At 44.6% G+C, this 14,235-nt stretch overlaps 1 protein-coding gene across 7 annotated transcripts in view; it reads right to left on the bottom strand.

The window, feature by feature from the left end:
* Positions 1 to 14,235, bottom strand: part of PARD3 (par-3 family cell polarity regulator) — a 1,412,997-nt gene that overhangs the window by 453,937 nt on the left and 944,825 nt on the right. For all 7 annotated transcript variants that reach the window (XM_086941535.1, XM_086941533.1, XM_086941537.1 and 4 more), the window contains one exon: positions 3,029 to 3,256. In XM_086941535.1, coding sequence (XP_086797661.1) covers positions 3,029 to 3,256 — 228 coding nt within the window. The remainder of the gene's footprint in view (positions 1 to 3,028; positions 3,257 to 14,235) is intronic.

Genomic DNA, 14,235 nt, shown 5'->3' with positions numbered 1-14,235 from the left:
ATGGCTTGTAAATAATAATGAAAAAGCTTCCACTGAAAGCCCTGGTGACGCCACGATAAAGCTGCTGCTCATTAGTTTCAAAAAGAGAAGGGAAATCCAGAGAGAAAATGAGTCTCTTTAAAGGATTTCCCTTCCCCTACTGCGGTCAACTGGTATGAGGTCATGCTGCAACTTCACTAGTGAGAAGTGAGCAGTGTGAGCATGCGCACATCGATGTGCCTGACTGCAGTCCGGAAAAAACGGATCGCCTGTGCCAGGGCACAAAATGGACCCAGATAGAGACCCGTTTGGAGGTCTCCTTTAGAAAACTGAAGGTGCTCAGCACCGGTGAGACCCAGCCCACTTAAAGCCCTGGACCCTGCCAATAAATGGCCCCGAATGCAGCATGCAGCACGTGCTCGGATCCAGAGTTAACTAACCACATACCTAGCGTCTGTGTCATGATTCTAGTAGCATGTGAGCCCAAGGCCCACAACACATTGGTGGGGGGGTGTTGTTTCAGATTTTCCAATAGTTCACGCTGGCATATAGTGTTAAAATAAATTGTACAACTTGCAGGGTGCATGAGAGGGGCTTTAGGGGCAGTGGAAAGGGAGAGGATTGTGGATTGGTAGGGGTACTAAGTGAGGGAAAGCGCAATATTTTGTAAACCAAGGTAATTTTTGAAGCCTTTCAAAACAGAGAGGGAGTGTGAGTGCATGCGTTTTTGTCTCTCTGCATGTAAAAATGTCTAATGAAATCCGACAGACACCTCCCTATACCAGACTGAAAGCACCTGTACCCAACTAATTACCAGAAATGCATTTATTAGGGGGGTGTAACATCCCAAACACCCCCCTGAAGCTACGCCCCTGTGTCTTTGTCAGCGTTTAACTTCTGGCGCAGGAGAGTACCTACCATTGGTGCAGCAGGTGCAGTGGCACCATGGCCCAGAGCGGTCAGAGGCCCACTGAATCGTGACAAAATTGCCATATTTTACTACAGCCCAAGCAGTCAAAGCGGCCATTTTCTTTGCTTGCACCAGGACCCATGGCGTCCTTGCTACGCTACTGTTTTAGTGCAGAGTTCCACCTCTGAACAGCATAGCTAAGCATGGGGATGGTAGAAATAATGAGCCAATGGTCCGTTTCAATTAAGCCTATAAGGCTGACAGGAGTAAATTAGACAATACACTGCCTAAGTTGGAGGCACTGCGTGCAGGCCTCAGTGATATGAAGGTTGCTGAAGAGCAAGCGTCGCTGGGCTTCATTATGTTGTGATCTAATTGGAAATAGGGAGGTCAATTCATTTGAAAGAGTGTTTTTTTAAGGAAAGCTCTCATGTAAAGAGAATTGGCAAAGCCAAACTGTCTCGACTTTAAAATGCGAGTGTGTCGCTGTTCGCTTTGCCAATATTCGTCTGTAAAGTATTGTTTTAAAAAAGTAAAGAGAAAAGAATTTCAAAATACCAGAGCAAAAGCAAACATATCATATGGGGTCTCAAAACACCATACTGGGTTCAATGTTTTCAGTCTTTATGCACTGCATGGCATATTTTTCAAATACTATTTGAAATTCTGAACATAATTTAAAAAGTACAAGAAAATGTCATTATGTAAAGGAAAACAAGTCCTTAGGCCCAATTTATTTTCCAAAGGATTCTGCCACTTGATTCTCTGCAGCTGGCCACGGAACAGACTTCTGGGCCTCCAGCAAAGTGTCATACTATGTACACCTTCTGCTTCAGACACACGCTAAGTAAGTGAGGCATAACAGCCTGTGTGTGCCAAAGCTACTGCTTTCATGCAAAATGAGGAATAAAGGAGATAAAAGAAAAACAACCTGTAAAGTCTGCTCTTTAGAAGAACCCCAGCAAAAATACCCTTGTTGCAAAACGATTGTTAAGATGCAAAGCTCCAGGAGAAGGACACGTAAAAGAAGAGAAAGCGAAACCTTTGAATAAGAAGACAGCAAATACGAGTAAAAATAAAGTCACTCAATGTCAGCAAGGGGAGGGCTGAAAGCCCCTTGTAATCTCAGAAGAGGGCTTTTGCAACCAGACAGCCTATGCTGCCTGGTAGGCATAACCTGGAAAACTGGGCATAGTTGGTGTGTGTAAAAAGCAAGTTCTGTAAAAGGGAAGTTTAACTATTCCTCTAAGGTTGACTTTCCAGCGTAGCACAAAGAAGAAAATCTGCACCTTGCTCGGCTACACCTGGTGAGAGAAGCGCTTAGCCGCACACACAACGTTTTAAGCTTGAGATTGATCTGGAAGTGTGTTAATTCAGAATTCCCATCACCTTTCAGCATGAACTGATGTTTGTCTTCATCCCATAGACCAGTGTGCTTCTTCAACCCCTGAAGCCCTCAAGTTGATACTATCTGCTGCTACCATCACACTCTATGCTCAATTCACAGCTTTAGTAGTTGCTAAAATTTCAGCTACAAATATAAATCTGAGCATATATCTGAAGAATGCTTGCCAGCATATTGTATGTCAGCACTTTCCGACATATTTAATAATACATTTATATATAAACACTGCACCTCTCCCACAAAGTTACGTCGCATTGTAAAGTTACAACTACCTAAAATTAGTAGTAGAAAATTGAATACTCTGTTTTTATTGTTTTCCAAATCAAGTTATAAAGAAAAAACTCTGAAACTTACAAAAATGTGCAAAATGGATTCATGCGACATTGAATGGTCAAGCAAGAGTACACGAGTCGAGATGTAAAATGTATGAATGCAGCACCTGGGAAAGCAGAAAATGGGCCAAAAAACATGGGCTCTACTCTTCTCAACATGAAGACACCCTTTTAAGTGTTCGGGCTTAATATGACCAAACCTTTCAGCAGCAAGCCAACTTTGACCGATGGCTATTAAGAGTTCATATAATAAGGAATTTGTCAAAAGATAGCACAGTACGCATAGCAAGGATGAGGCACAAAGACAGAGTCAGGCTGAACAACAATGTAGATGTACTGTACATGTTCTTATACAAATCATAGCCAGGTATCTCATTCTGTTTGCGACAGCCGATTACTTACAGGTCTCCATGCCTTCATCGTCTTCATCCACAGAGGGTTTATCGTAGGACTTATCAATGGCGGCTCTGAAACTCTCGTTGCAGCCGCGTCCTCGGATTATACGTGGGCGTGGACGATGGAAAGGAATGTCACCGTTCAAAGTCACCTCAGCCACCGCTGTCTGCAGACTTTCTAATGAGCTGGATTTCTTCAGACCTAATGAAGGCCCTACATCTCTGCTTGGGGAACCTTGGAGGTCGAGAAGGAAAGTTAATTAGGATTAGTGCACAGTACTCCCTGCTTGATTATTCATGTCAGCGGAGAAACTCTGTGGGGATCTACCAGCCCTACTCACATTATCTTCCACATCCTCAAGTGAGAATTCAAAACAGATATCTGGTCTGAGCAGCACAAAAGTATTGCAAGAGGCAGCCATTGAACCGGGCAAGGTTAGCAACATACAACTGTTCAATTCGGTAGGAATGACTTTACAAAATCACAATACCCACACAGAGGACCACAGACCTTTTTTAAAGAAAATTACTGGTATTGCTCTTTTGTACAAAATATATAAATTGACTCATCCAAGATCCTTATTTTCGTACAATAAAATGCACTTTTTCAACACTTTGCTTTAGGAAAGTGTCATTGCTTAGAAATATTTACTTAGAAGTATACCTTTTACTAAAGAAAAAAAAGAAATTTCCAAAACTGATAATATTCTAGAATTGGCACAGTCATTTAAGCAGGAACCATATAAGTACATCATAGGAATGAACATGAGAATCTTAATTTCTTACCAATAAAAACTGCTCATGATTTCAAAATTGGTAACAGGGTTATTATTCTGTGTCTATAAAGAGTAAGGGAAGCTATTTGTGAACCAAGAAAAACATAGGTAAACATGACTCTCTGGAAACTAAAGATGATAATCAGGGATATGAACAGTTGTGTGTAGATTCTCTAGGTTGGAGCCAGGCCTGGATAGGCTACCAAGGTCTGCTCTGTGCTGGTAATAATGCATTACAATTCAACGCCTTTTCAGGGGTACTAAGCGCTGCATAAATGCAAATGAAATATGTATGTCGATTGCATACTGATAAACGTTTTGCGCATTAGCTGCAGTGAGCGCGTGCACAGTGATGTTACTCAATCACCATTGCTTACCAAGCATGCCACGATTGAAGGTCTACTGTATCGGATAAAAGGGCGGCGCAAAGGAATCTACAGGTACAATGATTACCTTTAACAATAAGTGACCCAGTCAATGCATCTACATCCCCATAAAAGCTTCACAATAACACAAGGATGCCTCAGCAGGCCAAATATATATTCTTCTGTTTAAAACAAGTATATGTTTCAGGTTTTCAACACAATCTATCCATCAAAAATAAAAGATATTATAATGAAAACTGAGTCATGTCCTATACAGCTACATATATGACGCCTCGACAAACTGTTCCAATAAAAGCTATTTCACAGTTGTTCACGAGGCTGACACATAAAAGCACTCCAGGGAGGATTCGCCATTTCTGGGACAAGAGACAACTGTTCCCTTGTTTAATATGTTCACAGGATACCCTTTTGAAACCATACCGGATCTCTGTGACACCCCAAAGAAACAAGCAGGACCCTTTTTAATTACAAGGAGATGTGTACGGCGGAAGAGAGCTGTGAAAGTTAAGGGGGCCTCTGGTGAGGGAGAAAGCTGGCAGGGGCTGGCATCTTCATTACCTGCTCCCCACAGGTGCACAAAGGACACCTGGACATGGGCTGTCAGGCTGGAATTGTGAGCAGTATGGCATGCATGACGCTGTGGTGATGTGGCGGGAAGTGGAAAACCATCGGTAGTGGGTACACTGAAGACTAGTCCAGACAGTCAGAAGATGGTGGCTAAAGGAGAGCACACTCCACAATAAAATGAGCCACAGCAAGGAGCCATGTTGAGAGCCTAATTCCAGAGTCTGGAGGTCAGGTAACAAGATTCTAGGACTGAAGTATGTCCCCAGATGGGAGACAGCCGGTGAGGTGAGCGGGAGTGAAGAGGTGTCCAAGAAAGGTGAGGAAATTGGGTACACAGCTAAGTTCGTTTTTACGGATGGTGCTAGCCTCATGGTACACTCTTACACAGGTGTGCATTTCTAACAGACCCACAGCCTGTTCTGGCACCAGCTTGAGACCACCACAGGTGAAGAATTGAAGAGAAGGGTAGAGGAGATTGGTGGGGTTGAAAAATCCGCACAATACTGTCTCACCTGACCCTGGTAATTAATGAGATGAGCCAATCCAGGGTAGCTTGACAAATGTCTCAACACAACGGATGTACAAACACGTATATGAACCTTCAAAAGGAAGGTGCACAGCTGGAGCAGAGATACAAGCCTGCGATTTATTAGCATATGATGCAAGCAGTGGATAGAGGAACAGCAGCCACCTCAAGAATTCTCATCTCAAACCAGATGAACACCAGGGAAGGTGTCCTATGGATTAAGACAACAGCAGCACCTAGCTAAAGCTAGGAAACCACCTGCTTCTGCAGAGGGGTTCCCCTACTGGATGAACTTGTAAAGAAAATGAGGCTGCACTCTGTCTAAAGAGAAGGGTGTGTGTCGTCAATAAAGGTCCACTGTCACAGACTTGGCAAACCTGTAGATTGGGGGGGGGGGCGTTTTGTAAGGTCATCTACATCCAATTTAGAAAGAAGCCTCATTCAGACTGAATAACAGTATGTGAGTTAGAGTGCACAACAAACTTTTGTTTTTAAACTGGCTTCATTAGAAAGATCCTTGGATTGGAACCGGTTGCCTTAGAGGCATTTCATGGCTGCTAGTACCTGGAGCTTCAGAAAATTCACATGTTCTAAACAAATGAGTGAGTACTGGACAAGGTTAGAGGTTACAAGCGAATGAGCAGATGTTTGACCCACTGCACAGACCTTTAAACTGCTTAAGGAGACGTCCTCATCTCCACCAGAACAGATTGTGAAATGTCTGTGAATCAAGAATGGAGGCCAGCACAGTATCAGAGGGAAGCAGGATGCGAGCTTGCAGGTAAATATTCATACAATATTTATTTCAATTTCTGTGGTTTCCCCAAATACATATTTTACGTAAGAATACGATTTTTAATAAAGATTTCAATCTATTCAAAGACATTGCGATAATAAAGGCACTTATGGTGATGCAGTAAATGTAAACAAATCCACAGGCTAAACGCTGCTAAACCAGTAAAGAAAAAGCCCGTCTTTGATGCAGTGGTAATACAGAGAAGGCAGAGGTGGAAAGACTCTGAACTTTAACTCAAAAGAAGCCCTACCTCTTAAACGTCTGAATCAATTAGGGGATATACAATAATACCCATGTCTTCAAGTGTAATTACTCACTTAATCATTAGAAGTGGTTGTCTGAAAACAGAATTAACAGCTCCATGGGATTATCTTAGAATTTATTTAACCTTCTTTGTCGCATAAAGGAAAAGATGTTGCAATGCGATGAACGACTTTCATCGGACAAATCAGAAATAGATATAAGCAGCACAGTATGAGGAAACGCAGCTTGCAAATTATGAAGAAAATAACTTCCAGTGAGTATCTAGGAAATATATTCAACTGTTTCAAGAACAAACAAGAATTCACACAATATTCTTGAGATTTATTGTTAGATCGTTAATCATCAGATCCGTGTTTGTTTCATGCAGTTAAGTATTCTTTCACAAAGGTTTGAGGGGCAGACAAAGCAGTAAACCACCACAAGTGAACTTTGAGCTAATAGTTGAACAAGATACCTTAGGTAAAGTTCTTTCTGGTGGATGCTGGATTTAACCATAAATTCCTCACCTTTAGAGCATTCCCCTGACACCAGCCTGGATCAGGAATTGTTTGGGAGCAGTGCTCCCATGCACCACTAGGGGCTTTGTGCGGCTCCGCATTGCCTTCGTTCCACCCTAGAAATGACAGAGCCAAGCCGCATAGAAGCACCACCCCTGAGCACTGGTGTCAGTTAGTAGCTGGATTCTCCGTGCGCTCGGACGCGGAGCACAAAACAACTGGAGGTACCAGTGTGCAGATATCTAAAGTGGGACCTTTTCCGAAGGTCAAAGAAACCACTCCATTGAAAGAGGGAGGTGGGAGGGCAGCACGGAATCTGAGGTTAGAGTAGCCATCAGAAAGTGTTACGCAAGATACAGAAGAGAAGTAAATCCCATGGTGAAGGGTCTGTGGAGTGGGCTGGGGTCAAAACGTCCAGCATGACCGAATGGGCAAAATGTCCTAGTTGGAATTACCTTTCAAGGCAATAGTTCTTTGTGACATGAGTATTGGTGCCCATGTCACGGCCGGACAGATGTCAAAGAATCACACCATGCGCCAGCACAATGGTGGTAGCCTTGGCCCTGGTGGAATGAGCTCTCAATCCTTCCAGAGTCTGCTTTTTCCCATTGCATAGCAGATCTGAAGACAGAGGACAATCCACCTCGACTGAGACCTTTCCTACAGCACCTTACCTTACTGTGCCCCAGAAAACCCCACCAAAATCTGATCTTCCACATGATGGTCATTAGTTTGATTGATGTAAAAGCCGAAACCTCTTTTGGGGTCCAATTGAAATAGAAAGAAATAGAAGTACCAGCATTTGTAAAGCACACAGCTACCTCCGGAGAGGTGTCCCAGCGCTGGGGGCCATCGGGAAAATTAGGCAAGCTATTGCCCAGTCACTAGTTGCTGGGCTATAATCCTGCCACCGGCGATCGAACCGTGAGCCCCCGTGTCCCGGAGTCAGCCGCCCTGGCCGCTGCACCACACCTCTTCCCAATAAAGTCTCTTCTCCTCCATTGAGGGGTAAGTATGAGCAAAGAATATTGGGAGGGTGATGGATTGCACAACAGGAAAAGGAGCCATGACTGTCGGCAAGAAAGCCGCCCTGGTCTTCTGCACCAGTTTGTATGGAACAAAGGTGGTGCATGGCAATTGCACAGATTAGGCTTGGAGCTCACTCAAACAACAAAGTGACTGTGAAGAGGAATGCAGTCTTTAGTGTCAGAAGATGCAAAGAGCAGCTATAAATTGGCTAAGGGAGCACATGTGTTAAACCTTGAAGAAACCCCATCACACACAACAGGTGATTTAAACAAGGAAGGTTGGTCTAGTAAATGCAGAAAGGCCGAAAAGGGCCAATAAATAACCTTTAATAGTGTCCACTTCAAAACCTGGATTGGCCACATATAAAACAAATGAAACATCTGACAGCTGGGCTTGCAAATGATCTAAAAGATTACACACCACGCCACAATAGTTTCCCAACCCGCAATTAGCATAAACAGGCTTCGTAGATTGCCCCCTCCCGGCCAGGATGGCATCCTCAACTTTAGTTGCAAATCAAAAGCAGTCAACTGTGACCACTCAATCTTCGCTCATGGAGTTGTAGATTATGCAGGTTCAGGACAAAATCCCTGCCGTTGTGGCAGTAGACCTTCCTGAAGTGTTAGCCTAATTAGAGGACAAACACACATGGTCAGAACTTCCAAGTGCTACACTCTCCTGGACCAATTCAGGGCCACTATGATGACTTGGGCCCTGTCGTTCCTGGTATTATTCAAAACTCTATGCAGGCGAGGCAAGGGTAGTCAGGCAAACAGGAGTCCCTTGTTCCACCTCAGTCAAAATACATCCTAGGGTAGGCTTTTGCAGGGACCCCAAAGGGCAAAAATGTGGACACTGCGTGATCGCGAAAGTGGCAAAAAGTTATAGCCAGGGATTTCTCCATTATCAGAAGATGCCCTGTGTCATCTCTGAGTCCCTCTGAGTCCGTCCTCCTCGCTTTAAATGATCCCACCAAGTGATTCACAATCCGGGAGATACCGAGATGTTCCAACCACTTCCACAGGTGGCCGGCCTCCTGGCCCAGTTCCCAAGACCCCACTCATCCCTGCTTGTTGCAGGACCACATGGCTGTTTTGTCCCTCACAACCTGGACCAGCCTCCTCTTAATGGACTGCAGGACAAATTCCAATGCCAGGCGAATGGCTAGCAGCTCCAAAAGATTGATATGGACTAAGGATTCCGCTGGAGACCACAGACCTCATCTACACCTCTCAGATGCCCTCCCCAAACCGGCTGTGATGTAGCCATCACCACTGTCAGCTCTGGGTGGGATAGAGAAAGGAGTCAGACACTGGTCGGGCTGCAGATCTTGTGTATTCTCATAAGAAACCTGGATGATATCAGACAGGCTTACTTGGTGCTGGCCGCACAGTTTCAGATCCCACTGCAAAGTTAACATCTGTTACCTTGCGAAGTGGCCCAGCAGGATGCATGAGGCTAAGAGGCCAAGAAATCTCAGAGCTGCTCTCAACGAGCTCTAAGACTGAGGCTGAAACATTGTCATCAAAGCCTAAATGTCATGGGCTCGTTGCCTGGAGTCCAGTGGGAAGTCGGCTCATTGATTAAGAACGCTAATGAAGTGAGGCTGTGCGCAGTTGTCTGCAGGTGTTTTATGACCGACTCTAGTGAGCCGCCTTCAATATCCAGTCATCAAAGTAGGGTAAATCTTGAATTCCCATCCTTCTAAGATTGGCAATGAAGAATCATGGGTAATAAATCAGTATTAGTATTACTGGTAGAAACATTAACCGCCAAACTCTCAGCAGTATAGTGCTGCATAAGAAAAGTAGGTTACCATGTGCCAGTCTGTGGCATCTGGCTGCCTGTTCACCGGCGGACAAGATCAAGGCTTAGACCAGGTGCCCATCAGAGTGACCATTTGGGCTTTGTTGAATGGGAATAAGGGCATGCCCAGGATGCTGAACTTCTGCAAAGACATTTGTCTTAACTTGAATTCAATGCAGTTATAGGTCAATGACTACAGCAGCGTGTCAAATAACCACAACAACGTAAGCACTCTAATCCTTTGGCAGCAAACACAAATAAAAGGAATCCTGTATTAGGGGAAGCATCAGGCCCACTGGCCTCCCGTAAATCCATTTATCAACTGTCATCATAATGTGGCAGCAAATTATCCCTCGTCATCACGATTGTCATATCTGGGTGGTCAGAATCAGAATCAAAAAGCGGAGGATGCTTCCAAGGACTGCTAAACAGTAGTGGGAGTTTACTGTCAGAAGCAGGATTAAGGCAACTGGGTGCACTCCAGTGGAGTAGTAGCTCAACCTCAGTCAGTTTCGAGACTGACTTGGCTCAGGGTCGGACATCAGAGTCCGCACTGGATCACCCTCGGCCGACATCGATGGCGGGCTTTCACGAGTCTTAGCGCCGCTATGGAAGTCATCATCTTAGTTAAAGCAGAAGCAAAAACAGATTCTAGGGGCTCAGACTGCCCTGAGGATATATCTGCCGGCAGTAACCTGAATGGAGACCCCTGCAGATCCTTGGAGCTCAAAGGCGAGCCAGAGTGGCAAAAATATGCAGGATGGACTCCTTAAAGCAGTCAACCTGCTGCAGACTGGCTGGGGAACTCCGGGTGCATTGGGATCAACTGCAAGATCACCTCCTCAATGGGGGATCGGTAGAGGGGTTGAGTGGCACATTGATGCCCTTGTGGCTTCTATTTAGATAGAGAACAGTGGTAGCAGTGGGGTTAAGCCCCACTCACCTTCTTACATTTCCACTTGGACTTTTACTTATCGAATAACTTTGACCTCAAAGGAGACCTGTTGCAGGATTGGCTTCGAGAGTGGGAGCGGTCCTTGCCCTGGAATTGCTCTAGGTGTGCCGCTTCTTTTGATGTCCTATAATGTATACCTTCGCCTAACGGTCCCAGATCATCGTCGGGTGCAGAAGAGTATGCTCATCACATGACTTGTTGTCATGCCCTGAGCTCAAACACCAAAGGCACACCTTGTGCGGGTCCATTGTCAACATCTGTTTTCTACAGTCAAATTGTGGTTTGAATCCTGTAGTCTCTGATGGGGTTATCATTCCCCTGCATACTGGCTTTGAATTTGAAAAAATCAAGCTGACGAAATTACAAGCAGAGCTCCGGATCCACCTTCGAAGGCGCGGAAATAAGGGAAATGACTTTAGTGCACATGGGTGGAATTTGCATGTAGCCCCTCACCCTCACTTTCAGGGTAGAACAAAGCCAGCGCGGAGCTGCACAGTGCCATAACACCGCTATGAATAACTTCTGGATCCATTCTGGTGCTTGAGGAATACTCTAAAGGTGTGGACTCTTGAGGTTAGAAGTATCCATCAGAATCATGACATTCACTTGTATAATGAATGGACGTAACTTAAAGAAACTAAAGTTAGCAAACTCATTCTAATGTTGAGAGCAGGACAGCCAATCTGGTGGTCCAAGTCAGGCCTGTTTTGATCCTGTTTGGCACTGGGCATTTCCACGTAAAGCTGGGAAGGTGGTGGGCGACTGTTGCTAGGGGCTGCCACCACTACCAAACAAATAATGCAAAGGTAATGGTTTTAACGCATGCCTATTAAGATTACACCGCTTTAAAATCACGCGCTTCAACATTTCATTGGCACTGGTCTCCTGCAGCTTCGCCAGGAGCAGCAGCACTGACCTCAGCCTTCGGGACTTTGGCCTGGCACTGAAGGGAGTGGGGACATACGCTGAGGTGCCATGAAAGTGTATGAGCAAGAGCCGTACCACCAACATATTTTGCAATTAAAATTGTGCAACAAAAGTCCAGTACATATAGAATATATATTTAAAAGAGACTGCAACATTCAAAATAGAGTATTCTGTATAATGCGGTGCATTTCATTTTATTGTTGCATTGAGTGGCAATTATTGCAAGCAATAGGTCCTAGATATTCATCAACCACCACAGCCCTGGCGATGATGCGGTTAGTAAACCAAGAGGGAAGTCAGCTGTCTTGTGTTTTTTCACAATGCCTACGGTGTTATTATTAACATTATATATAGTCTTCTATCCATGTAAGAGTGATTTTGTACAGCCCACACAGTGATCTAACACATTTTAAGGTGGTCTCATGAAATGATGAAGGAGAAGGCAGTACTGTGGGAAAAACAAGGATTTGCCTGGAATCACAAAATGTGGTCAAGCGGTGGCCAGGATTGATGAAAGGATTTTTTGCACACAGGCTCCAACCAATATGCACAGGCTAAGGCTTCAATGCCAGAGATGACATGCGAAGAACTGCAGCCCATGACCACAGCGCATAGACGCATCATAAAAAGATGGATGGGTGCGGCATAATATACTTGATTTGTTTATTCAAGAAGGTGTACGCAATACACAAACCCCAGCAGGAGCTGTGATGTTACCTAGCTCAGCCACTGGCTTCAACTGATAATCTAAGAGCAACAGCTAGAATGCAAGGCACAGAACACTCACTACAGTGCACTCTCCGACACTTGCAGAGACACCGAGGAAAGCCCACCAGAACCCGAGAGGTACCTCACACTTCTCCTGCACTGATGCATTACAGCACTTCTGCTACTAAAGGACATTGGCATCCTTTAAAAGCATTGGTAAGGGCTGGTATAGCCAGTTAGAGGGGCTAACCATCTTGCATGTTATCAGAGCCAGTATTTAGTGATCCATCAGCTGATGTACACATCTCCCCTGGAAGGAGTATCTCATATTTTGCAACCTCAGACACCGGGCCCAATGCAAGTCTTGGTACCCTGTTGACTACAAATGTAGGTGCCAGCTTGCTTACGTTGCTTGTCCCCATAGTGTCTTGCACTGTATGATCTGGCCTGCGACCCGACAACACCAAGACTGAAGGCGCTTCTAGTGGCTTATACAGAAGTATAACACGGTGCGGTTCTAACAACGCATCCCTATGGAAGTCTAGGACTCTCAATACTGCAGAGAGGAAAATGTTCTTCAATGAGGAGTTACAATTTTCAAAAGAGAAAGCTTAGGTAGGAGGCCACACAGATACACAACAGGTCTTTGAATACTACTTTATTGTAGACCAAAGTGGCAGCAGTTCGCACAATCAGTAGCACAAGGGAGTAAATTAATGCAGGCCAGAACTATGCAGGGCGGCACCTCCGTGAAGGTGGAGGGGCATTGCCCCACTAAACAATTACCCCCAAAGAGAGAAAAATAAAATGGTAATAAAGTTAATTCATTACCATTTTATTTTTCAAACCCCTGCCTCGAGCTGAGAATGAGGTCAGTGGGCGGGGCTTTCTGATTTCTGCTGCTGCCAATCAGGCAGCAGTAGAAAGCAGTGATAGGCAGGGCACTTAGGTTTAAAGTGTGCACGTCTTTCTGGCCGTCAGTCTTTCGACAGCCAGCGATACATGCATACTTTAAAACTCTCTAATCCAGCTGTCTTAAGATAGCTGGGTAAGAGACCTCATAGGGCGTCAGTCCCCTCTGGAGCGGCGAGAGAAGCCGCTCCCTCCAATCCTGGCGCTGCTCTCATGCAGCATGAGAGTAACGCCAGGATCGGTTCCTGCAGTTTCCTGGAGCCTGCCTGCCTGCCCGCAGAGAAGACCGGAGAAGGAGGAGCACGTCGCGCCATGAAAAGGAACGTTGAATTATTTTTTTTTATTTTATAAGGAAATTCACCAATGTTTAGAGATGCACACAGCACACCAACCTTACTTATACATGAGAGTAGTGACAAATAAAGCGCCAGTACACCATCCCTGCGGGACTTACAGGATGTGTGTATGAAGTGGCTCTTTGAACATCAGAAATTGTGACTTTTGATAGGAAAATGTATCAAAACTGAGAAGAATGTTGAAGCCGGTGTGCACGGCATAGTGAGGTGACAGAGAATTGAGAATATTCTGTGTGAATACCCTACATTTATTTGCACATGCTTCGCGATGCTTACCTTACCCAAGATGCTCAATGTGAATTCCCAAAAACGTAAAACTGTAGTCACGTGGATTGGTGTATCTTACGCACTGCATAACGTACCACTCTATTCCCTATGCTCTATGAACTGGTTCGAACATGTCAATGTAAGTTTTTATGGACCCAAATAAAACCTCTTGTAGGGAGAAAATACCGAACCCTTTTCTTAAATTAAATATTTTTCTTAGCCATGCTATCAAGTTTTTGTAATACTTTTTTAAAAGAAAGCTATACCTGTAAAACATGGCAACAGCTGCACAACTCATTACTCTTACTTTACGCCACGGGTTTCAAGAGATCTAACTAAATGTCCTTGCTTGTGCTGCCTGGTGGGGTTTTTTTGTTTCGAGGAGCAGTTTTATTGTGGGTTTCTTGAACAATGTGTTAACTCTTCCTCTGGCTTTTCTCGC

The sequence above is a fragment of the Lissotriton vulgaris genome, chromosome 10, assembly GCF_964263255.1.
Source record: "Lissotriton vulgaris chromosome 10, aLisVul1.2, whole genome shotgun sequence".
In the NCBI taxonomy this organism is placed as follows: domain Eukaryota; kingdom Metazoa; phylum Chordata; class Amphibia; order Caudata; family Salamandridae; genus Lissotriton; species Lissotriton vulgaris.
This window is presented reverse-complemented; position numbering and strand designations above follow the sequence as displayed.